This window comes from Anomaloglossus baeobatrachus, chromosome 6 (assembly GCF_048569485.1).
Source record: "Anomaloglossus baeobatrachus isolate aAnoBae1 chromosome 6, aAnoBae1.hap1, whole genome shotgun sequence".
Lineage (NCBI taxonomy): Eukaryota > Metazoa > Chordata > Amphibia > Anura > Aromobatidae > Anomaloglossus > Anomaloglossus baeobatrachus.
Genome location: NC_134358.1, coordinates 247,703,307 through 247,729,718, shown reverse-complemented (window position 1 = coordinate 247,729,718; position 26,412 = coordinate 247,703,307). Strand labels below are relative to the sequence as shown.

General features: G+C 44.3%; 1 protein-coding gene across 1 annotated transcript in view; it reads right to left on the bottom strand.

The window, feature by feature from the left end:
- F13A1 (coagulation factor XIII A chain) overlaps positions 1-26,412 on the bottom strand; it is a 252,196-nt gene that overhangs the window by 43,702 nt on the left and 182,082 nt on the right. The window contains exons 12-13 of the mRNA XM_075316465.1: positions 17,957-18,244; positions 2,130-2,290 (exon numbers count right to left, since the gene is read on the bottom strand). Coding sequence (XP_075172580.1) covers positions 2,130-2,290; positions 17,957-18,244 — 449 coding nt within the window. The remainder of the gene's footprint in view (positions 1-2,129; positions 2,291-17,956; positions 18,245-26,412) is intronic.

Below are 26,412 nucleotides of genomic sequence, written 5' to 3'. Positions count from 1 at the left end.
GATACGTAATGAGTCACAGATCATATACCTAGAACACTCCCCTATAAAAGTCAATGAGTCAGAGCATGTCTATAGCTATCTATGTTGTTTCCATGAATTCTATCCCTAAATATCGATATTGGAAGCTCAGGTAAAATATTTGCCCCCATAGTCATGTTAGGAAAATGAAAAGAAAATGTCTTCTGAGGCACAAATTGTACGTCTTCTGTTTGCATAGATGCACTGGTGTCTCACCATGTTTCTCTTTACTGAGATTAGCATCTGTAATAGTAATCCAGATATTTTCATGTATGTACTAGTAGTGCAAGATCTTATAATAGGATTTTCCCTTCTTTAAAAGTTATTCTTCACTGATCCCAGGGTGGTTGTAATAAAATCCTATCCTGCGGAGGAATTGCCCCAGTCCGGTGGATGAGCACAGGATTGTTTTTAATCACTCCTTCCTGAGAAAAATGAGAAAAACTTTAAAAGTAGGTGAAAACACCTTTGAAGCACCGCTCCAGTATTTTTTTTTTTTCAGCAATGGAGTGACGCTTTTAATCTAAGGTCCCTGCCCAAGTAATATACTCAACCTCTGGTGTATTCAACTTGTAAACCGACGCTGCTCAGGTCCCACGGTGCCATCTTGTGACCGCAACTTCTGACCGACTGAGAGTCAGAATTTTTATTACAAGCTCTCAGTGCAAGTCTATGAGAGCCAGAACAAGGCTCTCATAGAGTTGCATTGAGTTAAGACCTCCGGCTCACTCAATGAAACACTGGAGCAGCAGACAGGTCACAAACTGCAGAAGACCAACCTGAGCGGCGCAGAAAAAAGGTGAAGACGGTAGCAAGTGAGCATAAGATTAGGATCAGGGGATTAGATCAGTCCATTGGTAAAATAATAAAAAAAACGCTCGAGTGGTGTTTTAAGAATTAGCTATTCAGTAACTTCAGGTTGTGTAAATCACATTAACCCCTTCACCCCAGGCGATTTTCCTTTTTCCCTTTTTGTTTTTTGCTCCCCTTCTTCTGAGAGCTGTAACTTTCCTATTTTCCCATCAATCTTGCCATATAAGGTCTTGTTTTTTGTGGTACCAGTTGTACTTTTAAATGAATCCATATGTTTTAGCATATAGTGTACTGAAATAAGGCAACAAAATTCCCAGTTCAGAGAAATTGCAAAAAAAGTGTAATTTTATGATTGTTTTGGGGATAAATCATTCACCGTGTTCACTATATGGTAAAACTGAAGTGTCAGTGTAATACCTCAGGTTGGTACAAGTTCATAGACACCAAACATGTATAGGTTTACGTTTATCTAAGGGGTTAAAAAAAAATTCAGAAGTTTGTCCAAAAAAAGTGGCGCACTTTTTGCGCCATATTCTGCGACACGTAGCATTCTCATGTTTTGGGATCTATGGCTCAGTGATGGCTTTTTTTGCGTCTTTGAGCTGACGTTTTTAACGGTACCATTTTGGCACAAATGCTACATTTTTATCGCCTGTTATTGTATTTTGCGCAAAATTTGCAGCAACCAAAAAACGTGATTTTGGCGTTTGGAATTTTTTTGTCACTGTGCCGTTTGCTGATCAGAATAATTGATTTTATATTTTGATAGATTGGGCATTTCTGAACGCGGCGATACCAAATGTGTGCATATATTTTTTTTTTAACCCTTTATGTCATTCTTTTTTTGACCACAAGTCAAGCTCAATACCCCCATATTTTATCAGATTAAATGACTTGACGACATACTGACGCAGCAACTGATCTAAATGCTCGTAGAGTGCTCAAATTCACCCTGTTCGTCATTCAATATGAAATGATATTCATTTGCAATAGATCCTATGTTGCCACATAAATAATTCTATAAAATATCCTTTTTTTTTCCATTGTGACTCATTACATATATACTTTGTGAATAAACTACGACCTATGCAAAGTCATCCAACTGAAGATGAAGGGTCTTACTGAGTTTCATAACTGGTACACCGTCATATATTGTGAATATACTCAAAGAGCTAGTATTAATAACCATGCATTCTCCATTCACAAAATAGAAATGATGCTTGAGATGACTGTCAATACATAATTAGGGGCCCGAATAGGAAGATTTCGGCAGATTTTCTTACCGGTATGGCTCTTACCTGAATGCGTAGTTCCGGCACCTGCAACACTACAATCTTCTGTTTTGCCATTATCTTCTTTGTTTCGTTAATGCGAGCTGTGACGAAAAAGTGTAGAGATGCCTGATCCACGATATTGCTCATGTACTCGCCAGCTTTTATTAGAACATCCACGGTTTTAGCTAATGGAAAAAAAACGAAATGGATGAGAAGAATTGCAATTTACATACTGAAGTGGTCATCAGAATTGAATTTCCGAGTATCACATAGTATGTACATTCATCTTGTTTGTTGCAAGTAACTGAATGGTAATTTGCGCAAACTCCAGCTCTTCACACTCAATACAACGGCAAGGAAAATATGTGCTCGACTTAAGTATCTACTGTGGCTTTGGCTCTTTCCAGCCTTCAATCATATAATCTGCTGATAATAAATAGGCTTTAATGTAAATCGCCTGAAAGCAGGGTTGGCGGCATTACAAAGAAGATTAAGATAATATAAAGAGATATGAGTTTTCCAAAATGGGAATCCAATTTACAATTTGTGCTTTATGAAATCGCAAACACGTAGTTGAAATGAAATATTTTGTGATTCTGTTGTCTTTAGTGATCTTACATAACTTTTTGTGTAACTTCTGATGGCTGTAAACAAATGTGAAGCCCCCAGCTGCAGTCTCCCCAGGGACATCATTCCGCCTTCAGGGACGCCACAGGGTCTTCTTTGGTATATTTGGCAACAGGTAAGTTAGTTTTTATTATCGTGACGCCACTCACGGTTTTGAGGTCAGGGTTATGGGTGACCGCCACTGCAGATTTAATGAGCGTCTGGGGCTGATGGAATCTGCAGTCTGGTGGTGTGGCCTCCCGTGAGTGAGGCTGGTCCCAGGGGCTCGGTTGTGTGTGTGGAACGACAGGTCCCAGAATAACTCAGGCACGGTCCAAGATGTCTTTCAACTTGTTTACTCACTTTCAGGTGTTTTTGTGAGGTAACCCGGGTGATGCTAAGATAACCAGATGGAACCAGGAACTCCTTCAGGCTGGTCTAAGGGTAACCGTTAACTCGCCTTCTTAGCACTTCTTGTTTTGGATAACCCCTGACTTGAAGTACCGTGGGATTCATCCAGGGAAGTTGCCACTGTCTTTTCTCCCCTTTTTGGCCCGTTTGCCAGCAGCGTGGACCAAGGTAGATGGCTCCAGGCTCGATCCTCCTTATGGGCCCCCTCATTGCTGCTGAGGCTCGGACTCTAGTTGGTTGGCGTGTGACTTGTGGTGCACCTCACCGGCAGGTTTAGCAGACCAATTAAATGGACGTCTACTCTTCGGGCCTGTTCCCCTAGCGTGCCTAGCCACCAGAGTCTCCGTTCTCGACCATCTGACTTCCTCAGCATCTTTCTGACCGACTTGCTGGTAACCATTCTCCCCCACTAACGGCTACTACACGTGCAGGGTCTGACTAGCATGTCAGCGCGCCTGCTTGCTACCTCTCCTTCATGCGCTCCCCGCTTCAGACTGACTCTTCTCCTACTTTCCTGACAGCCACAAGCCACTGCCACCTTAGCTTTCAGCCCCTCCCCTACACCCCTAGCTGAGATGTGGAGGCACGTCCCCTCTTGGGTCTGCCCAAGGGTCCCCTCTCAAGGTGTGGGAGACCTGGTTGCTATGTGTCTGTGCATACATACCCTATTTCAGCCTTTAGAATTACCTGGAAGTTCTGTCTCAGCATGGGTGCAGTACTCAGTAGTGCCTGACCAGGTCAGGGGCGCCACTATACAGTTACTTGAAAAAGTATTCATACCCTGTGAACGTTTACGTATTTTTTCATGTTAGGCCTAAGCCACACGACGAGAAAATCGGTGCGAGTGGAGCGCGATAAAACATCGCATTCCACTCGGACCAATTTTAGCCTATGTGTCAGCACACATGAGCGATTATTTTCTCAGCCCTAATCGGACCGAGAAAACAATCGCAACATGCTGTGATTATAATTCGAGATTCTTTTCTCTCGCACTCATTCAAGTGAATGGGGGAGAGAATAATCACACTGCACTCACGGTACACCGGTGTACCACACGTGCAGAGCGAGAATGGCAATAGCCGGCTACGAAGGAGAGCGGGAGAGAAATCCCTCCCTCCCCTCCTCAGTGCCGGCCCGCCCCTCCGCAGCGCTGGCCCGCCCCTCCTCAGTGCCGGCCTGCCCACCCCCCGCATCTGAGGTCAGCTCGAACAGTCGGACCTCAGGTGCAGGGACACTTGGCTCCTGCTGTGCTGCTAGCGCGAGCCGAGTGTCATGCAAGGATCATACTAGTGCCCCGTGTGGCCCCGGCCTTACACCATCAACCTTAAATGTATTTTATTGGGATTGTATATGACATACCAACACTTAGTAGTAAGTATTAGTGAATGGTGGCTCAGTGGTGAGCACTGCAGTCTTGCAGCGCTGGGGTCCTGGGTTCAAATCCCACCAAGGACAACATCTGCAAGGAGTTTATATGTTCTTCCCGTGTTTGCGTGCGTTTTCTCTGGGTTCTCCGGTTTCCTCCCACAATCCAAAGACATACTGATAGGGACTCTAGATTGTGAGCCCGGATGGGGACAGTGTTGCCAAAGTACGTAAAGCAATGTGGAATTAATAGTGCTATATAAATGAATAAATATTTCTATTATTATTATTATTATTATTATTATTAGTGTAAAGGAAATGATACCTGGTTTTCTAAATATTTTAAAAACATAAATCTGAAAATTGGGATATACGTTTTTATTTAGCCTCCATGAGTCAATACATTTTTGGACTACCTTATGCTGTAATTACTGCTCCAAGTCTTCTGGGGCTTTGCACATCTAGAGGCTGCAATTCTTGTCCACTCTTCATTGCAAAATACCTCTAGCTCCATGACATTGGACAGAAAGCGTCTGTGAACAGCAATTTTCCAGTCATGTCACAGATTCTCAATGGGATGTATGTACAAAGTTTGACTGGGCCATTCAAACACATGAATATGCTTTGATGTAAACCATTCCATTGTAGTCCTGGCAATATGTTTAGGGTGGTTGACCTGCTAGAAGGTGAACCTATGCCCCAGTCTCCAATGTTTTGCTGTCTCTGTTCTGCTGTTTGATGTGACCTCACAGAAAGAAGTCCAATGGGGTAAGGACTGCAGCCTTGTCAGTTTTACACGTTCTAATCATAACATTTCTGTATGCAAGGTGTCGATTCGTATTGAATTGATGATGCCCTACAATTTTTTAATTCAATTTTTTTCTCTATCTTGTTTCCATTTGCGAGATAAAATACTAACTCCGTTGTTTTCCACCAAGTGGCGCTATTGGTGGTTTCATTGCATAGCGCATGGCTACTTTACTATACCTAGACACCACTTCTATGCCTATAGCTGCCGCCGTTCTCAAGTTAATGATGGTGGACAGGATATGGGTGGACGCACTGTATATATAGATATATATATGTATTCAGACCCCTTCGAATCTTTTATTCTTTGTTTCATTGCAGCCATTTGGTAAATTCAAATAAGTTCATTTTTTTCTAATTAATGTACACTCTGCACCCCATCTTGACAGAAAAAAAATGAAATACAGAATTTTTGTAAGTTTATTAAACAAGAAAAACTGAAATATCACGTGGTCATAAGTATCCATTTCCTTGTGATCCTCCTTGAGATGGTTCTACTCCTTCATTGGAGTGCAGCTGTGTTTAATTAAACTGATAGGACTTGATTTGGAAAGGCACACACTTGTCTATATAATACCTCACAGTGCAAGTTAGACCAAATGAGAATCATGAGGTCAAATGAACTGCCCAAGATGCTCAGAGACAGAATTGTGGTAAGGCACAGATCTGGTTAAGGTTACAAAAGAATTTCTGCAATACTCAAGGTCCCTAAGGCTATGTGCCCACGCTGCGGATTTACCGCGGATTTTGCCGCGGATTTGCTGCGGATTTCCCGAAAATCTGCAGCAGCGGCACTTCCAAGCCATTTCAATGGCATTTTGGAAATGCTGTGTCCATGCTGCGGATTTTTCCGCTGCGGATTTGCCGCGGATTTTGATCCGGAAAAATCTGCAGCATGTCAATTGTTTGTTGCAGATTTGGTGCGGATTTTGGGTATAGAATGGGGAAAAAAAAAAAAAAAATCCGCATCAAAATCCGCGACAAATCCGCGGTAAATCCACGGCAAATCCGCGGGTGCGGATTTGCCGCGAAAGTCGCAGATTTTCAGGCAGAAAAATCCGCAGGTACATTCTACCGTGGACACATAGCCTAAGAGCACAGTGGCCTCCATAATCCTTAAATGGAAGAAGTTTGGGACCACCAGAACTCTTCCTAGACCTGGCTGTCCAGCCAAACTGAGCAATCATGGGAGAAGAGCCTTCATGAGGGAGGTAAAGAAAAACCCCAAGATCACTGTGGCTGAGCTCCAGAGATGCAGTACGAAGATAGGAGAAAGTTTCAAAAAGTCAACTATCACTGCAGTCCTCCACCAGTCGGGCCTTTATGGCAGAGTGGCCCGACGGAAGCCTCTCCTCAGTGCAAGACATATAAAAGCCCGCATAGAGTTTGCAAAAATAAAACACATAAAGGACTCCCAGACTATGAGAAGTAAGATCCTCTGGTCTGATGAGACAAAGATAGAACGTTTTGGTGATAATTCTAAGCAGTATGTGTGGAGAAAGAAAACCTCTTCCAGAGTGCTCTGGACCTCAGACTTGGCCGAAGGTTCATCTTCCAACAAGACAATGACCCTAAGCACACAGCTAAAATAACAAAGGAGTGGCTTCATAACAACTCTGTGACCATTCTTCACTAACCGACTGCAAGGAAGAATGGCAGAGGATCCCCAAATCCAGGTGTGAAAAACTTGTTGCATCATTCCTAAGAAGACTCATGGCTGTAGTAGCTCAAAATGGTGCTTCTACTCAATACTGAGCAAAGGGTCTGAATACTTATGACTATGTGATATTTCAGTTTTCCTTGAAGAAAGTTTTGCAAATTTTTTAAACATTTCTGTTTTTTTGTCCTGTCAAGATGGGGTGCAAAGTGTACATTAATGAGAAAAAAATTAAAAAAAATGAACTTTTTTAAATTTACCAAATGGCTGCAATGAAACAAAGAGTGAAAAATGTAATGGGGTCTGAATACTTTCCTATATATACTGTATACGGTTCTTGTTAACAGATATCTGGAAGGAATGATCTAAGCAAAACATAGAAAACATAGCTGTTCATTCAGACCCTTAGGGGTTAGTGTTTTCATCCTAAGGGTCCATTTACTTTATTTCCTCTGAATACACTTACAGTATCTAAATCGTCCCCTCATTTTCAACTCGGTATGCTCTAACATGCAAAATGAAATGTCCTTGATCCATCCTTAATGGACGTTATTGATATGTTGAGTAATGGGGGCATCCTGTTTATGACGTATGTCCCCCAAATGCTCGCCCTCCTGTTTCCTAAGTTCTCTGGTAGTTTTAGCAATATAGTCCATAGGACACGTGCATGTGGCCTTATAGACCACCCCAGATGTCTTGCAGTTGCCAAACCTTCTGATATAGAACATTTTCCCAGTTGATCAATTTTTGACCACTTTGGATGCCTCCATCCATTCACATGTACAGCAATTCCCACATTTGAAAAAGCCACATCTCTATCCAGACATGTTCCTGATTTTGGCTGTACTTGATATAGGCTGTGTACTATGCGGTTACCGATAGTCTTTCCCCTTCTGTATGTTATATTTGGGGTAGAGATCTCTTAGATTAGGGTCCGCTAATAGAATCCCTCAATGTTTTTTAAAGGGAGTCTGTCAGTAGTTTTTTGCTATGTAAGCTGAGGACTGCATGCTGTAAGAGTTTAAAAAAAGTAATTGTGCTTCTCTTATCAATGTGTATGCAATAGTTTGTGTAAACTAAAGAGTTTATTAGCCGCTGACTACCATTACAGGGCTAGAAACTCACATGCACAGCAGTCCGACTTGCCCCCTGCCATCACTGACACCTCTCAGTCAATGCACAATCTCTATTGAGAGCCTGCTTTAGGCAGGACAGTTCTGTTGTGTTCCTGAATCTAAATTATTTAATTGTTTTAGAACTACTTCAGCCAATAATCTAAGTGATACAATGTTGGATTCAGAATCTCATTGCCTACATTATGTTGCTGCCAGATGAGGTAGCAAAAGCCTGCTGACAGATTCCCTTTAACAATACAGTGAATCTATTCTGCCTGTTTACTGGTTTGGTGTGTACAGATAAAAAATTTGAGTAGTAAAGCAAGCGGGAAAAATATTTTTTTTTTTGTAGCATTTATACTTTGTGAGGTAACTCCCATATTTAAAGGGAACCTGTCAGTTATTTCATGTTGCCCAAAGCATGGAAAGCATGAATCAGGGTCTGGCTACATAATTTTAGCCAGTTAGGTTTCTTTCTGAATTACTGCAGCATTTCAAAGTAAATATAGTTGAAAGATCCGACCCAGGGACCATAGGAATAATCAGACTAGTCCAGTGCAACCTGCAGGAGGCTTATCCCTGCACCGCCCTAGGTGATTGACAGGTCTATCCCTATGTATACACATGCAAAAGATCTGTGCAGAGATGGGAGCAGCACCAGAATAGTTTGTGGATTCCCATTATCCTCAGATACATCTTTTAATCCACGTTTTTCTAAAACATTAGAGAATTTTAGAAATAAATATACCTGGCTGCATATTTACCATAATTTAGGCAGCATGAATAAACAAAAAAGTTATTTTTAAATTTTTTAATTATTTTTAAAATGTTTTAATTATTGGAATTTTTCCTTTCTTTGTGTTTATATATAAAAATAAAAGATTAAAATATTCACTTATTCACAAAAAAATTGCACAAGAAATGTAAAAACTCAGAATAGTTGCTTATTGCTTGACAACTGCTAATAAGCACACTTTGCCTTATTTCAGTTTTTTTTCTAGAGCAGAGAAAAATGTGCTAAGGGCCAAACTAGTTTACTGCTTTTTAGTGCTTGAAGAATGAAAAAGAATTGTAATTTACAGGCAGCAAGACAAGGTGCTAGCCCTCCTTGACTGATCAATCATACTGAGTTTTCTGCTGCTGACAGTTCTCCGATCTCTCCCTTCCCCTATTAATGGAATCTATGTATTAGGGCACAGTCACACGTTCATATAACTTGTCCAAGTATCGCATCGTAACGCTTGGCCTGGCCATCTGCTCTCCTGACCCCAGCGTGACAACATGTGGTTCATTTTGATTCGATCCATGGACGAGCTATAAGTAGGGATGATCGAATACTTCGATTTTTCGGCTTCAAGAATATTTTCCGAATACCTCGTCGCTATTCAACTATTCACGAATATTCGATGCGCAATGTAAGTCTATAGGAAACCCGAATAACAACTATTCGGAAGTATTCAGGCTTCCCATAGACTTATATTGCACATCGAATAGCGGCGAGGTATTCGGAAAATATTCGCGAAGCCGAAGAATCGAAGTATTCGATCATCCCTGGTTATAAGGCCTTGCAACTGCACCCTTATTCAAAGACAAATAAGACTCTCATTTCTATCTTCAACAGTACAGTTATACACCAACCTCTGCCCTGTGCAGTTGTCCAATGCTTCAGCTCTTTCTCTCCCTATCTAATACTTAACTGTGGGCTCTGAGGTCCTTTCTATAGTTTGTAATACTGTAAAATGGCTGGTACACTCCCTGCCTCAGCTTTTATAGAGGCTCTAATAGTCCATCCTGATTAGCTGCGATATACCATGTGATGTGATAGCTGCAAGTCACAATGGGATGTTGGTGCAGCTTTCCCCGAGGTCAGGCGAGCTCTCTCTGGCTGATACAATCTTCAGCAATCGGTAAAACTACTCCAGGTATTTTATGGGGCAATTAATTTGAACCAAAACGCAAATTGTTCAAATTTGCTGGGTGCTGCAAATCACATGAAATTCGATAAAAAGTCGAAAGAACTTCTTCCAAATGTATTTTAATCGTCAAATATACAATGTACTGTACCTTAATCGAAATTTTTTATAGCAATATACTGTCATGTTTTTGAAAATTTACACCCCCATGAAAATCTTATTACTTTTATTAAAGGAGTAGTCCAGTTTAGACAAAACAATTTCAGGAGATGTATACTGTATCTCCTGAAAGCCTCTGATTTTAGGGAATCCGCTGTTAGTGGCCCTCTTCAGTGAGCTGTCTTTTAAGTGAAAACACTGTGGAATACTCATTTTCTCTGCAATGCTCATGCACAGTAAATAAAGAATTGCACAGAGACCATTAAAATCAATGAGGATCCATTTATTTTATTGAATACATTTACAGAACTGCATGCCGGATTTTGATAAGTAGACATGGGTCTTAATCAGATGATGACCCTCCATCAGCTTTGCAAGTTGTAGCAGAACTAAGAAAAGGAGTCTCCCAACAAATAAAATATATGGTCTCAAAATGTGGTTAGATTGAATCTGTCAGCAGGTTTTTGTAGCGTGGTACAGGGTGGTAGCACAGACCATCCTGAGACACACTCTCTTAACTTCTTCCACTTCTCCTGTTCCAACCTCCTCTAGTCATGTCAGTTCCATCATAGCCTAGCCTAGCACCACAGTACAGTCAATGAAAGTCATAATTTCCTTCCGTGGTTCCACATACTATTCTCCCGCTTAAAGGGATAATTTATCAATATGGCCAGACTCAGGTTCACTCTACCTGACGCTTAGGGAACTCCTGCCTCAGGCTCTCATTTTGTCTCACGTTCTGCTCTATCTTGACCTTCTGAGTGTTGCAAACTCCTTTGGGCCACTCTGCTAGGTATCATTTTCTTTGAAACCTACTTCATTCTGTCGCTAAGCCCTTTGGTCTCTTCTCTGATCTGTCTCCACCCGAAGCTTTCTATTTCCATTCAGTCAGATTCTCGCTATCTGAAGTCTGGCACTCTCTTTCTTTAAGGACACCCACGTCATGCGACTTGACATCTAACCAGACCTCAGATCTGTCCCTGTCACACACTAGGCCTTATCTGTACCTCTGACAGGATACTGTCCTCTGTCTCAACACTAGCCTCTCCCACTTTGGGCTAGTCCTAAACATTAACTATTTCTTACCTTCTCACTGTCTTTTGCTGGGCAGAACACAGCTTTATCACAGACAGCACAAAACATTACAACATATCACAACACCATTCAAATTGCACATTACAACACTGTTATGCATGACGTAATACACAATTCACTCTACATTATAACAATAACATTGGTGTCTTGAGGAGCAACGAAGCAGCATGTCCTTCTCCATACAATTTCACCCCAAACTATTTTTCTGTGGAAGTAGCTTCTTCAAAGACAAGTCCAACAACACCTTAAAGATAAGGCTGCACATCAAACTTAGCTAATAGTATAATGCCTCAAGCATATGGAAAAATATTGGAAAATACAATGAAAAATGCTACTTGCTAATTTGAACATGTGAATAATGAATTGCATACCTGCCATGAATATTAGGAAAAAGGAGATATTTAGCAATCGCATTGATCAATGTAACTGAGCCCCAATGCGATTGCTAAATATCTCCTTTTTCCTAATATTCATGGCAGGTATGCAATTCATTATTCACATGTTCAAATTAGCAAGTAGCATTTTTCATTGTATTTTCCAATATTTTTCCATATGCTTGAGGCATTATACTATTAGCTAAGTTTGATGTGCAGCCTTATTCTTATATAGTATGTATTTTTTGGCTTGCACTCATAATATATATATTAGTGCTCACTTCAGTTATCCTATTCAGCAACACCTTAAGGCTGGAGTCACAGTTGCGCGTGTCTCGCGCAAGTCTCTCATCGCATCTCCCGACATGGCTGCACACTCTCCTGACAGGAGCGGGTCGGCTGCATGTATTTCTGTGCAGCTAAGATGCTCCTGTCCGGAGAGTGTGCAGCCATGTTGGGTGATGCGATGAGAGACTTGCGCGAGATACGCGCAAGTGTGACTCCGGCCTTACATGGCCAGTCTGATCCTCCATTACTGATACATCAGCGTTTTGTATTGATGTGTATATGAGGCTGAAAAACTATTTGTAGATAGGAAACCTCTGTCACTCTGGCCTCATCTGACTTGACTGATGACTCCTTTGCTTGAAGTCACACAGCGCAGAGGTTGTCAGTTAGGGCAGTTTCACACATCCGGCATTTCGCTGTCATGTGACCTGAGCATGTGACCAGAGCTTGCCGCGATGTCATTGTACATTATTGCACTGTACTGGAGTGTGCCGGATCTGGCAATCAGGCCCTAAGCTGAAGGAGAAGGTGCTGGGTGGGGAATAGAGCTTGAAAGAAAGAGGCTTCACATCTATTCACATCAATTCAAATAACTTAATCAGAGAGGAAGAGGACTTGAACTCTAGTGCCAACTACTGGAAGAAGCAATCTTAAAAGTCAATATTAACCCTTTAACGAACCTTGCCATATGACTTAGAGTAAAAGACAATGTCAATTTGCAGACAGTGTTTCGGGGCATTGCCCCTCATCATTGCAAAGTATGACATCTGATTTGACTAGGTGAGAGGCTTAAGACTGGGATCTAAGGGTTAAGAATTCTCCTTGTGGAGAGTGACATGCCTTACAACTTAGATCGCAGTTTTAGACTCTCATGTAGCCAAATCAGATCTCATAATTTGCACTGACAAGGAGCAATATCTTGAAACTCCATGTCTGTAAATAGTGTCATACAGATAGAGCTCTGTAGGCGCCGTGAAGGCCCTTCTCTGTGACTGTGCGTCGTGGCTGGCGCACACACACTTAAGGGGCCATTGGCATTGAATGGCACAGTGGGCTGGCGGCCCTTTAAAACTTCCCGTGCACACAGAGACAAGGGCCAGCATACACAGGACTCTACACCACAGTTTTAAAGGGACTGGATGCTGGACAAGCGTGCTGTGGCTGCAGCGACCCACTACGTACATTTGCACTACGGCCCGCGAGGAAATGCCTGTTGGGCCAGATTGTCAGTATGGGCCTGATCGTACCTATTCGCCAAGTCTACTATACCGGCCGCTGCTGCATCGTACAATATCGGCAGAGCCTGCCTCATCAGAGACTGTCAATGTCCTTACCCCTCCTTGGGGCCAGCAATTGCAACATTGAGTTTCTTTGAGTGGCATCTGGTTTCAACCTGTAGGTCAACACCCTGACCATCAGAGGCTCTGCTGTGAGCCACAGTCACACCCCTCAGGTACTCTGTGTGCTGTGGCCCAGTGGGTCCATTTCTTGGACATGTGAATGAGGCCAAAGAAATAGAACATTGCCAATATGAATTGACACTAAACTGAATGTGCCGTCAAGTTCCTAAATTAGTTTAGACAATTTATCAAGCAAGTCATCGTAATTTTATACAATATGCATAAAGGGACAGATGAGCTCCTCAGCAACAATTAAGTGACATGAATCAGTTCTTGTGAGACTGATAAATGATTTTAGGTCTGGAGTATTGTATGGAATGGAAGATGCTGACACTTTCTAATTTAAACATGCCTGCAGCTGAACACCCAATCCAGGACCCTGGGGAGCCAGGACCTTGCGTTACACACATAAGCTATATGCAGCGAAGGCTCTGTATGCAGAGCTATGTGTATTTAAAGAGACAGATTCTGAAATTAGACATTTTAGTAGATTTTTTAAAATGAAATGCCACTATCCTTAATAATAAAGTAATGAACATATTGTTCTATGTCCAATAGGAGATATGACCACTGTGACCTCAAGAATAAGAGGAAACAATTTGTTTCCTACAAGCTCTGATCTGTTTTTTTTTTTCTGGAGACCACATAGTCAGATTGTCATATTTAATGGCTATCCATCAATAAAATCAATATACAAAAGTGCCTGATACATCAAAGTGAGAGATATCTTATACTTGTTCTCTGCACCGAATGAATGATATGGGTTCAAAATGCGGGATCCCAATTATTTATATGAACCTGTCAGGTGTAATATGCACCCAGAACCATGAGCAGTACTGGGTGCATATTGCTAATCCCTGCCTACTAGTCTAAGCCTATAGTAGCATAGATAAAGAGATATTTAGAAAACGTATTTCTAAAGATCCCGTATGATATGCTATTGAGGCCAGTGACTAGTCATAAGGCGTTAGTTCCCTAGGCTAGTCAGCTCCCTTAGCATGTTAGTATGCCCCTGTGGGTGTGCTAACATGCTAATAAATGCGCAGCATCAGAGGATGGTCGCTCTCACCATTCTGCTGCCATTGCGTCCGACTCCTGGATTTTGGCTCAGTGTGCATGATCCCTGACTTTTGGTCCTGCGCACTACATAATTTTGAAGCCAGAATGCGTACACCCGACTTCATAGTGCACATGACCGGAAGTCCAGGATCATGCGCACTGAGCCGAAATCCAGGAGTCAGACGCGATGGCAGCAGAGTGGTGAGTGCGACCATCCTCTGATGCTGCGCATTCATTAGCTTATTAGCACTCCCACAGAAGCGTGCTTACATGCTAAGGGGGCCGACTAGCCAAGGGAACTAACGCCCTTACAACTAGTTCCTGGCAACATTAGCATATCATATATGGGATCTTTAGAAATACTTTTCTAAAGATCCCTTTGTCTATGCTAGTGTATATAGGGACAGTTAGGCATGGATTAGCAATATACATCCAGAACTGTTTGTGGTTCTGGTCCATATTGCACCTGACAGGTTCCCTGTAAATTAAAATTAGAGAATTAATTTATATAAATACTTATTTTTTTTTTTTTTTGCTGCATCACAGTAGCTAGCGTGTGCATTATAATAATTTATTGCATTCACTTTTGTTGTTTTTTGGTTAATTTTCATTGAGTTATCGCACTTTCTCAGCATATCATTGATAGTTTACCACATTTATAGTAACTCACGGAAGCTAAATGATTGAAACATGCTAGGATTTGCCATAAATCCAACGAGACCTGCCAGTAACCTTGTCTCCCTTAGGTAATCAGGAAAGGGATTTTCTATGACAGAGATTGAGGGTCACGAGGGGTGAGCATTATTTTATCCATCTGAGACGCATGTCAGATGCTGTTTAGTGAAAATGTATTGCTTACTATGCAATAAAAATTGATTATGGAATCGTCCTAAAATAAAACCTTTGCATTTACGTCTAGAGGTCATCTAAATGAGTAAGAATGTTATTTTATACCTAAATTGTCATTCTTTGACATTAGATGCTTGCAAGGTTGTAAATGAATGCCTGACTAGAAAGCAAAGGGATGTCCCTGTAGTAATGGGCCTGATGGCTTCTACATCTGTCAAAATAAAATTAGCAACTGTTCTCAAGTTACACAATTCCCACTGATATATATCAATTCAAAAGTACAATGTGTATTATATAAAGTGTATTCCCAAAATGTTCAATTATCATTTATCCTCAGGGTAGGGAATAACTTACTGATAGCTCTAACTCCCCGATTATTCTGAGGTCAGGGCAATGCAACCAGGGGCGTAATGACCGCGGTAGCAGAGATCGCCACTGCGACCGGGTCCAGGGGTGCAGGGGGCCCACTGGCCCCTGCTTCAGCTAGATCTGTGTCCAAGGACACGTATCCAACTGAAATATATTGGAGCACAGAGACCCGTTGGGTCCCTGCACTGCAATGGGCCAGTCACTGATTAAGGCCATGAATATTCATTGCTTCTCATGCACACGATCCGGCACATGGGGAGCAGAGAATATGCTGACAGCTGCTGGTGTCGCTTACACGCTGATCGGTTGCCAGCATGGCCGCGTCGCATCAGGACATCGGGGGAGCGTACGGAAGGTGAGTACCATTTTTTGTTTTTTTACTGTATGCGGCTCGGTGGGGGGGGGCTATATAGCATGATTGGGGCTATATACTAGGATGAGGGGGCTGTATACTAGGATGAGAGGGTTATATACCAGGATGAGGGGGCTATATACCAGGATGGGTGGCTATATACCACAGTGGAGGGCTACATACCAGGATGAGGGCTACAAACCAGGATGAAGGGCTATATACCAGTATGGGGGCTATATGCCAGGATGGAGGGCTATATACCAGTATGGGGGGCTATATACCAGGATGGAGCGCTATATACCAGGATGGAGGGCTATATATCAGGATGGGGGCTATATATCAGGATGGGGGCTATATATCAGGATGGGGGCTATATATCAGGATGTGGCCATGATGGGAACATATATACCAGGATGGGGCCATGATGGGAACATATATACCAGGATGGGGCCATGATGGGGAATATATACCAGGATAGGACCATGATAGGGACATATATATCATGATGGGGCCATATATACCAGGATGGGGCCATGAAGGGGCCATATACACCAGGATGGGCCATGGTGGGGACATATATACCAAGATGGGGCCATATATACCAGGATAGGACCATGATAGGGACATATATATCATGATGGGGCCATATATACCAGGATGGGGCCATGAAGGGGCCATATACACCAGGATGGGCCATGGTGGGGACATATATACCAAGATGGGGCCATATATACCAGGATAGGACCATGATAGGGACATATATATCATGATGGGGCCATATATACCAGGATGGGGCCATGAAGGGGCCATATACACCAGGATGGGCCATGGTGGGGACATATATACCAAGATGGGGCCATATATACCAGGATATAGGCATGATGGAAGTTATAGACCAGGATAGGGCAATGATGTGGACATATACCATGATGGGACCATGATGGGTACAAATATTAAAAAAAAAACTGACCCGCACATCCTACAAATGTGAACAGCTGCCAGCTGAAAAAACATAGCAAATACAAAGTATGCATTTTGTAGTAGGGACCATGATGGGGACATATTTACCAGGAAATATCACAGGATGGGGGACATTAGTACAGGATGTGGGATACTACTGCACAATGAAGGGGGAGGGGAGGCAACTTGTATGTCTTTATAGGATTTAGAATGCTAAAACGGCCCATACATCTGATGAACATATGGGGATAAGGCCCAGGCTCAAACTCTGCACCAATCCCATCAGACTCTAGTTGCACCACTGAATGCAACCCATGAACTAGGCTGGTCAGAACCTTATCTTGAATGGTGTGAAGGAGCACATGCTTGATCTTTGTTCCATTAATTGTCTAAGGGACTACTGGAAATAGTTAAGCATGGTACTCCACTTTCTTTGGCAGTCCCATAGACAATGAATGGAGCATGGGTCAAGCATACACACCTCAGCTTCATTCGTAAGGGGGGCTCTGTAAAATCTAATTCCCTGAATCAAGGGCCCAGATTTAGGGATCGTTGAGGTCCCAGTAGTTAGATCCCAAAGATCTGTAATTATTCCCTATTCAGTGCATAGTGAATAACTTAACATTTGAGAATAATTTAACCTAAAGGAAATCTGTTGGCAGGTTTTTACATGATGTAGGCAAATAGATACTCAATCCAATGATGTATATCTTAGATTACTAGGTGCAACGGTTCTGACACAATCATAGTTTTTAGATTTAGCAATGCAGCAGAGCTGAGAAAGGTGCCACCTCTCCTACCAGGCTCTCTATATACAAAGTCTATAGATAGAGAGCTGCTAATCACAGCAGGAGGCGTGCCAGACTAGCTGACCTAGTCTGGCAATGATAATCTCCTGAAGCTAAAACAAACAACAAAATAAACAACAGCACAAAGTGTAATAAGAGATGCATCGCTAAAATCTGTGTGTTAACCCTCTACAGCATGCTGTCTTCAGATTACATAGCAAAAACCTGCGGACAGATTCCCTTTAATATTTCTTAAAAAGTAATATTTAGGTAACATCGCTTACTGGATAATGGCTCCAAAGTCACTTGGAGGGTCTTGTTCTTGAATTCGGCCTTCTGCACCCCAGTGTAAAACACAACATGTCCTGTTAGGAAGGCTGACACTGTATAAAGATTAGAACTTTGGTTCTTGAAAGTTAAAGTGACTTTGAAGTCACTGCCAAATATTGCATTATCCTCTTGAAATTCCATTGTAGTGTCAAAGCCAGAGCGAAAGTGTTCCTCATCTTGAAATTCTTTTTTGACACCATACATGAGTGCAGCTTCAAGTGCCAATCTCTCTTCTTCAGTACCTGTTAATGTGGGAAAGTGCAATTAAAATTAAAGGTAGTAAAAGTCTAGCAAAAAAATCACTCTGTTACATCATGCAAATTCAGCTCTGCTACATCTGTACATTTGAAATATCTTTTACCTAAAGGGGTACTCTTGGCTACTTAGCAAAAACACTAGCAGAAGTTCTTCAGCATCTCGGGGGACTTCTGCTAGAACAAAATTAAGAAATCAGTTTGATGTGTGTTCCTTGTCGTCTATGCCAAAGGCAAACTCTACTTATTGTGCTTGCAAATTATTTGATTAGTCCTCACATATGTACGACCTGATATAGCACCAATGCTTTGATATTACATTTTTTCCCAAATAAAACTTCTGATGAACACACTTATGATTAAAATCTTGAAAATGTAATCTGCAATTCCTGAATATACAGTATATGTAATATACAGTATATCAGTTTCCAGTATGTAACTACAATAGGACAGTGACTGGGATGTGAAATTCACTACAGTTACCCTCCCAGTACTATACTGAATAAAGCCTGACGCCATGCTGCCTGTTACACACAGGAAATTACTCATGTAATGAGGCATCATTCATGCAGTCTTTAAAGGGAATCTATCACTAGGTATTTCAAACCCATCTAAGATCAACATGATACAGGTGCAGAGAAGCTGACTCCGGTGATGTATCACTTACCTGGCTGCTTGCTGCAGATTTGATAAAAATCACAGTTTTATCTGCTGCAGATCTACTAGCTGAATGCTGAGCTCTGACCCCACCTACACCACTGATTGTGTTGCTGCATACACTGTACATAGCCAGAAAGTTGCCAATTAATATTGAGAGTGGAGTTATAAAGAGATCACGAATATGGAGGACTACATGTCTAGTGATCATCTTCTGCTGGTAAAACAATGATGTTAATTAAACTACACCAAGCAGACCAGGAAGTGAAATATTGCTGGAATCAGGGTCTACATCATGCTGCTCTCAGTATAGGTGACAACAACCTTGTGACAGATTCAATTTTAAAGGAGTATTGTAATTTGTTCTATTTAGCATCATAACCTCTGTAAATAGAAAGGTGGCTGCACATGCACATCTCTCTTAACTCACTTCTAAAGGACTTCTGAATATAGTCAAAACATCCATAGCAATGATTGAAGAGAGTTGCGCATGCGCGGACACTTTTTTATTCATGTCATTGACAGCATTAGGTAGGATGGAAGATTAGAGTGTGATGCCCTGGCTGGGCCAGGTAGTCACAGATAGGGCCCTGCATTACACCTGTCCCTCATATGTAACATACAGCCAAACATTTAAACCCTACTCACCCCCCTCAGGGCTTGATTGACATACCAGGGGGCGGAACCAGGCGGTTGGAAGACGCCCACCGAGGAGTTCAGACAGCCTGAGGCGGGAAAGTAAACAGTGGAGTTTCAGAGTTCAAGTTGGAAAGGTGTGTGGGCTGGAGCTGTGTGCAGCTCCACCAAAGGAGAGAAACCAATTTGAGCAGGTGCTGGGGTAGGAGCCCTGGTACCTTTGGCTAGGAGGCAGACAGCGGTCTCCATCTGCAGGAGCCGGGAAGATGGCTCGGTGGAACCGAGGTGGACCGGGACAGGGTTGTAGCCCGCCGGTACCGACCCGTGGAACCGACTCGGAAACCGGAGCACAAAGGGGGGTACTCAGACCCTGGAGCTGGGTCCAGAAGCTACAGGGGGCTAGCTAATTAACTGATTTCGGCCAGGACTAGAGGTCCTGTCCCACCCAAAGTCCCGACTTAAGGCAACAGCCCAACAAGGGGGATAAACGGCCACCGCCACGGCTCAGAGATCCCACGGGCCAGCGTCTGTGGGCAAAGGGCTCCTTAGGCGACAACAAGCCGGGAGCGGACTCCTGAAGTTGCAAGCACAGGCAGTCCACCATCCAACACAGGTGCGGGAGAAAGACAGAGACCACCAGCCGGGTGGGGGACCAGACTGCAGCTGGCTGCGGGCACCAGCCACCATCACCTTGGTTTACCAGACACTCGTGTGTTTACTAATAGTGAGTACAACAGCACCCTCTGGTCGCCCATCTCCCTGCACCGCCAAACCAAACACCCCCAATGGGTCCCGGGGCCACCATCCCTGCCCACGGAGGGGTTAACAACTTGCTGCGCAACATCTCCCCCGGGTGTCCCGTAACTGCAGCGGTGATGTCCACCTTCACCACATCCCATGGGTGGCATCATGAACTTAGCACGGCTCCGGCCGTACATCTACGTCCCCAAACCACAACCCCCCTTTCAGTTGAAGTGACCGCGAGACCCCTGGGTCCGGAGACTCTCGAGCCACCCACTGAAGGTCCGGATCCGAGCGGCTCGACTGCAGAGCATGGGGCGGTACAAGAGCACCCTGTAAGGATAAGGGATAAGTGTCACAGATGACTAGGGGACTTAGTGGTTCCTATGCTGACCCTAAGACTGGGACCCCTGCGCTCACCCTCACCCTGGGTTTACCCTTAATGGTAGGGAGGTCTCGGGCCCTGACATGGCCCTGTCTCCTGATGGGCCCTGAACTAATACCTCTGCATCTCCAAGCCAGGGTTGGGCAGGAAACATAGTAGTACCCCTCCCACAAGACAAGGGGGTAAAACTGAAACTCACTCATACCAGAAATATTTGCAGAGAGGAGACAAAAAGACACCGGAGGGGATAAACCAAAGGGGCAGGAGACAGTCACAACAGGGAACTTTGATACAGCGCAGACAACAAATCGCTGGTCACCAAGCAGAGGATCGCCACGGACATCGGGATATCGCAGCTTCAAGCAGAAACTATCTTCGGTGATCTCCTACTACACTCCCCAGCCTTAAATAGGAAGAGACCAGCTGTGAAGGTAATCAGCAACCTGGCTCTTAGAAGAGTAGCACACTGCTCCAAAAAGGATTAACCCCTGCTGGCGGCAATGAAACAACTCAGCTGATGCCCAGCCGAGATGAGCACTTAGAGACCAGGTTGCCTGTCGGACTGTAATGTAAACAGAGTCTGATGCCATAGAAGTAATCTGTGTGTGCGGATCTGGACAGCGCATGACAATAAGTGAAAGGACCAGCATTGGGATCTACAGCTATCAAACATTTATGGTATGTTATATAAATGTTAAGATTAGAAGATCTCATCTAGGCACATGTTGTCCCTAAAAACATTTACCTGGGAGGTGGCATGAGACTAAAGAAATAATAAAAGCCTTATTGAGTCTAATAACAAAAATCTAGAAATGTTGGCAACATTCACAGCTTTTTTTTTAAAAAAAAAATCAAAACTGAGCTTTAATTTCCTAGCTCCACCATATTCTGCCTATTAGCATCCACCACCATGATTATTTTATTGTACATAGATTTCAACCACTGCCATTGAGTTCAATGTGGACATTATAAATCTGTACTGATCCCCCCCCTGGTCATGGGGGTAGGCAGCCAGAATGTCACCATTTGGCTGTGGAAAGAGTAGAATACAGTTTGGGACCACAGAAATATGATTAATTTTTGTACAAGACCAGAAAACGTCCTTTTCAACCCCCCAAAAATTGCAAAAAATGATTTAAATTTATTATCCACATGACTACAATGGCCACTAGGCCGCGTTCATATTCATGGCCGCTATAGTGGTTGTAGGCTGTGGTCATATTACGCCCTTTAAGGGTTATTCTAATCTCCAAGACCCTATCCCAATATGTAGTAGGAGTAATAATGATAATATTAGCATACACCTCCAATTATAAATGTAGTATAGTTCTAATTCACTATGTCTCTTACTTCATGTGCAGGGCATTGCAGGACCTTAGGTATCCATGGTTACAACCACGCATATTGTTACAGTTAGTTATTTAGTTGCTAGTGGTCATAACTGTCAGGGGCGGGGGCCAGCTTCCCCGTTGCGGTGGGCTGCTAGGGGAGATTGCGCTCGGATCCGGTGCCTTCTCCTCGGTGGCTCGAGCGGGCCGGACCCGGGGCTCGAGCAGCGCTCCTCGACCTTGAGTGAAAGGGGGAATTGGGTTTCTTTCGGGATGTGGAGAGTTCGTGACGCCACCCACGGGTTGTAGTGATGGTGGGCACCACCGCTGCTGGTGACGAGGTTCCCGGGAGCGATGGCGGGGATCAGCTAGGTGTTGACCCCTCCATGGGTAGGGGCTGGTGGTCCCGGGGCCCGATAGGAGGCAGGAGGATTCCGCAGGATGGGTTTTGGCCGGGTGCAGGGTTGCGGTGCAGTGCAGCGCGATGCCGGATGGCACTGGTGTACTCACGATTAAACCACACAGAGTCACTGGTAAACTAGGAACTGCCGGTGTCCACAGCCTTCAGTACGGAGGGTGTTTTTGGGATCCCACACACAGTACAGCGGACCCCTGTTCTTGCCCTGCAGCCAGATGCCTCTTTCTCCTGCCTTGTTCTCCACTCTCTCTCCTCAGTCGGGAACGGGGAGCCCACTCCACCTGCAGTGATCCGGGCCTTCCCTTGATGCCGGCGGGCCGCTACCCTGCCCTAGTCACCTCAGGCCCTTCCTCACACTTCCATTCCTTAGAGCAGCCAGGAGCTATCCTCCCCTGGTCTGCTCTCTTCACTCTCCTCACTCACTCTGCTCCAGCCCCTCCCCTCGCTGCTCTGTTTAGCTCTTACACTGGGGGGGGTGTCTGTCCTGCTGCACTGGTGTGGGATCAGGTTACCAAGGAGGAGAATGGCCTGCACTTTGCTGGATTTCTGCAGGCTCTGTGACACCCTGGTTTTGCCAGGGCGTCACATAACCATGTGTACCTAAGGTCCTGCAATGCACTGAACATGAGGTAAGCGACATAGTGAATCAGAAAAACTATACTACATTTCTAATTGAAGATTTTTGCTAATATTATTATGATTATATCTACTACATATTGGGATAGGACCTTGGAAAACGGAATACCCCTTTAAAGAATTAATGTTCGGTCTCAGCCATTGGATGATCATATGTTTCTAGATCAAGTAAAGGTTCATGGTCGAGATAATTCTCAATCTTCTATAAGTAATAACGTGTGTTATGGGGGAATCTACATGGAGATTGGGACATGTCTCATTTTTTGGAGATGGGTGTGTTTTTATTAAGTGTAGTTCCATTTAGCATGTATGGCGCCCCTGATTCTCATTTCGTTCAATTCCAATTTCCAGGTCTCAGCATTGAATCTGATGATGCACATTGCAAATATTTTTTATGTAGGTCATGTGTACATTTACAAAATTGTTTATGTGAATTGGGTCCATATATAGACAATAGTAACTGGAAGTTACCAAAAATAAGGTTGTGTATACTAGCTCTCTGGAAATGGAAATAAATAAAATAAAGAACATCATAATGGAAGATGACCCATTACAAATAAACATCGTGTTTAGTATACAAATACGTAACTCCATAGTGATCATGGCCTTTAATAATAATTACTTGGGGTAAAAAAACCTCAAATATTTAAAGCAGTTTTATAGTAGTAATAATAAACATTTGAGAGTCAGTAAAGGGGATTTGTCAACAAGACTTTTTTTTCCCATCTGAGAGCATCCCGTGGTGTGCGGTAACGGAGAGAGTACCGCCGCTGCTGATGGAAGTACCGGGGTTGATGGAATGGGGACAGCTAGATGACATTTTCCCTCCATGGGTAGGGAAGGCCCCGACACTCTGGATAGTGGTCTGGGGTGCAGGAGGAAGCGCAAGCTCGCTAGTTGCAGGGGTTAATCCGGTACTCACTCAAAAGAAAGCAGACACTGACAACGTAGTAAACCAAGTGTCTGAATGCTGCTGTCTTCCGAGGGGAGCTCGTCCGGGTCCTGTCCCCCGCAGCACTGCCGGATGGTCTGTGGCCTACCTCCTGGCACAGTAGTTTAGAGTGTCCTTTGCGGCCTGTCAGCTTGGAGCTTTCCGGGCCCCGCTCCTGTGACACCTTGGCCTATCAGGTCATCACAGGGTATTGTGCAATCTACCCTTCTACACAGTATCCACATCCTCCTTGGTTACGGATCCCTGTCCTTTGGTGTTGCTAAGAACAGAGCCAGTCAAAACTCTAGGAACACCTTGCACCACACCCACCAGACACACCATTGGGTATTGGGGGGCCTGAAGGGAATACCCACTTGGGGAGTTTGTAGGGGAGAGTGAGAAGTGTGAAAAGAAGGAGAAGTGAAGAGATGTGAAGCGGAGGGGAGTGTACAATGGTGACTCTCGAAGTGAGAGGTCACCGGTTTGGGAGCAGGGCTCCTTGAGATTACTAGGTGGTAGACGTTGGTCTGGGCCTGGTAGGAGCTGGAACCCCAGTCGCAGGGGATCATGTCAAGAGGCACGGATCTGCTGAGGAGGGCAGCCGGCGGCCTTGAGACATCTCCGGGCAGGGGCCAGGGCACGACGGGGTACGTGGACCCTAGGCCTGGAAGTAGCTTCACGCATCCTGGTAATTTACCCGACGGGGGTGAAGTCTTCAAGATTCATCCCCCAACGAGGGGATAGGACTTTCCCAAAACACAGTCCAGAAAATTCCAAGCGTGAACCCTGAGAGCAAGCTCACTCCGTTAGCCATACGGGTGAGCGGGACCCGACTAGTTCCACACTACAGGGTACAAATAGTGAAGAGAGTGCTCTTCCCTGCTGCAGCGGTGCTCAGAGTTCTGGTTTGCAAGTTGTCGGTATTCTTGGACTGAGAGAGTACGCAGAAACCCTTTTCCTCCCTAACGGCACCCTTTCACTACCATCACCAGGCACCGGCGCAAAACGCGCCTACCCACGGAGGGGTCAAACACCTTGCTGCCATACCACCGCCACCGGGTGCTCCCAACAGCAGCGGTGGTGCTCCACCTTACCACGCACCGTGGGTGGCATCATGAACTTCTAACCCCCTGTACATAGTCCCCCTTTTGAATTTGAGTGTCCGCACGACCCCCGGGTCCAGAGACCCCTCGAGCCACCGCGGTTCCGGATCCGAGCGGCTCGGCCGCTGGCACGGGGGCGGTACACTCCCTGCTATGAGTAGCAAGAGGAGCTTGCTCCCAGGAGCTCACGCTTTGGAGTTCAATGGGCTGCTTTGCTTGGAAAGCCCAATCCCCCTCGTTGCGCTAGTGCCCCCGATCTCTGAGCTTCGTGGGAACAGTCCATATAGGCCCTGTCCTCCGCAGGTTAATTGCCGGGTTGCCCGAAGCTTCTCCCTGACTTAGGGTCCGTGTATCTTGTCTTGCCTTCGGTCCCAGCCCGGCTATTGAACTGTGGCTACTGGCTATCCTCCAAGACTGGCCAAGCACCCAGTCACAAACTCCCGCAATCGGGTCTCCAACTCCTCCGGGTCCAGACCACTGTCTGTGACCTAGTCTCCTTTCCCCTGGGAGCTCCAACTCCTAGCTTCCTCAAGCTCCTCACTGCTCGAGGGCTACCACTGTTCTCTGGGGAGCTGCTACTCCCAGCTACTCACTCACTAGGAGCTACTTCTGTTCTCACTTGTCACCTCCCTTCCTGACCCCTAGGTGGGCGGCCCTATTCCAACTTAAGCAGCCCACTGGTGTGCCTGACAGGTGTAGTGTGAGGTGTAACTAGGATTTGTGAATGCTGGCGGAGGCAGTACTGCAGGATGAGGACCCAGAACCATGGGGGTTGAGTCCTACACTGGAGATAAAGAACGTGCATTACCCCTTACGACCTGACTAGTCCAGGGGCGTCACATTTGTATGTAACTACAGCATACAACCCAGTAAGTGACACATCATTAGAATCAGGGTCTCTGTCTATACATTTTATTGCTCTTAGGTGGTAAAAAACTGATGACTGATTCTGTTTAGAGGGTTAATAAAATGTTTAGGGGTATTCCAAAATGCCCCCTAATGCTACTGTTACAGAAGGATGCAGATACCCGTCAATGTGGCATCTCTTTGGAACACATTTTGCTGAATGACTATTTCTATCTGTATCTCCTTTGTTTCTCCGGGCAGACACAATAGCGATGTTACACACTACATGGCGGAGTGTTTATTAGGGCCCGGATCGTATGTGACACTTTCTTCTCTCCTGTTGGATGTCATTGCTCCAGTCTCTTGTTAACTGCTTGGTTTTCATTCTACAACCTTTCCTCACATCCATCCTCTCGGGATTCGGTAACTAAGCAACCGCACAGTACTCACACTACAAATCTCCCAGGGATTGCAT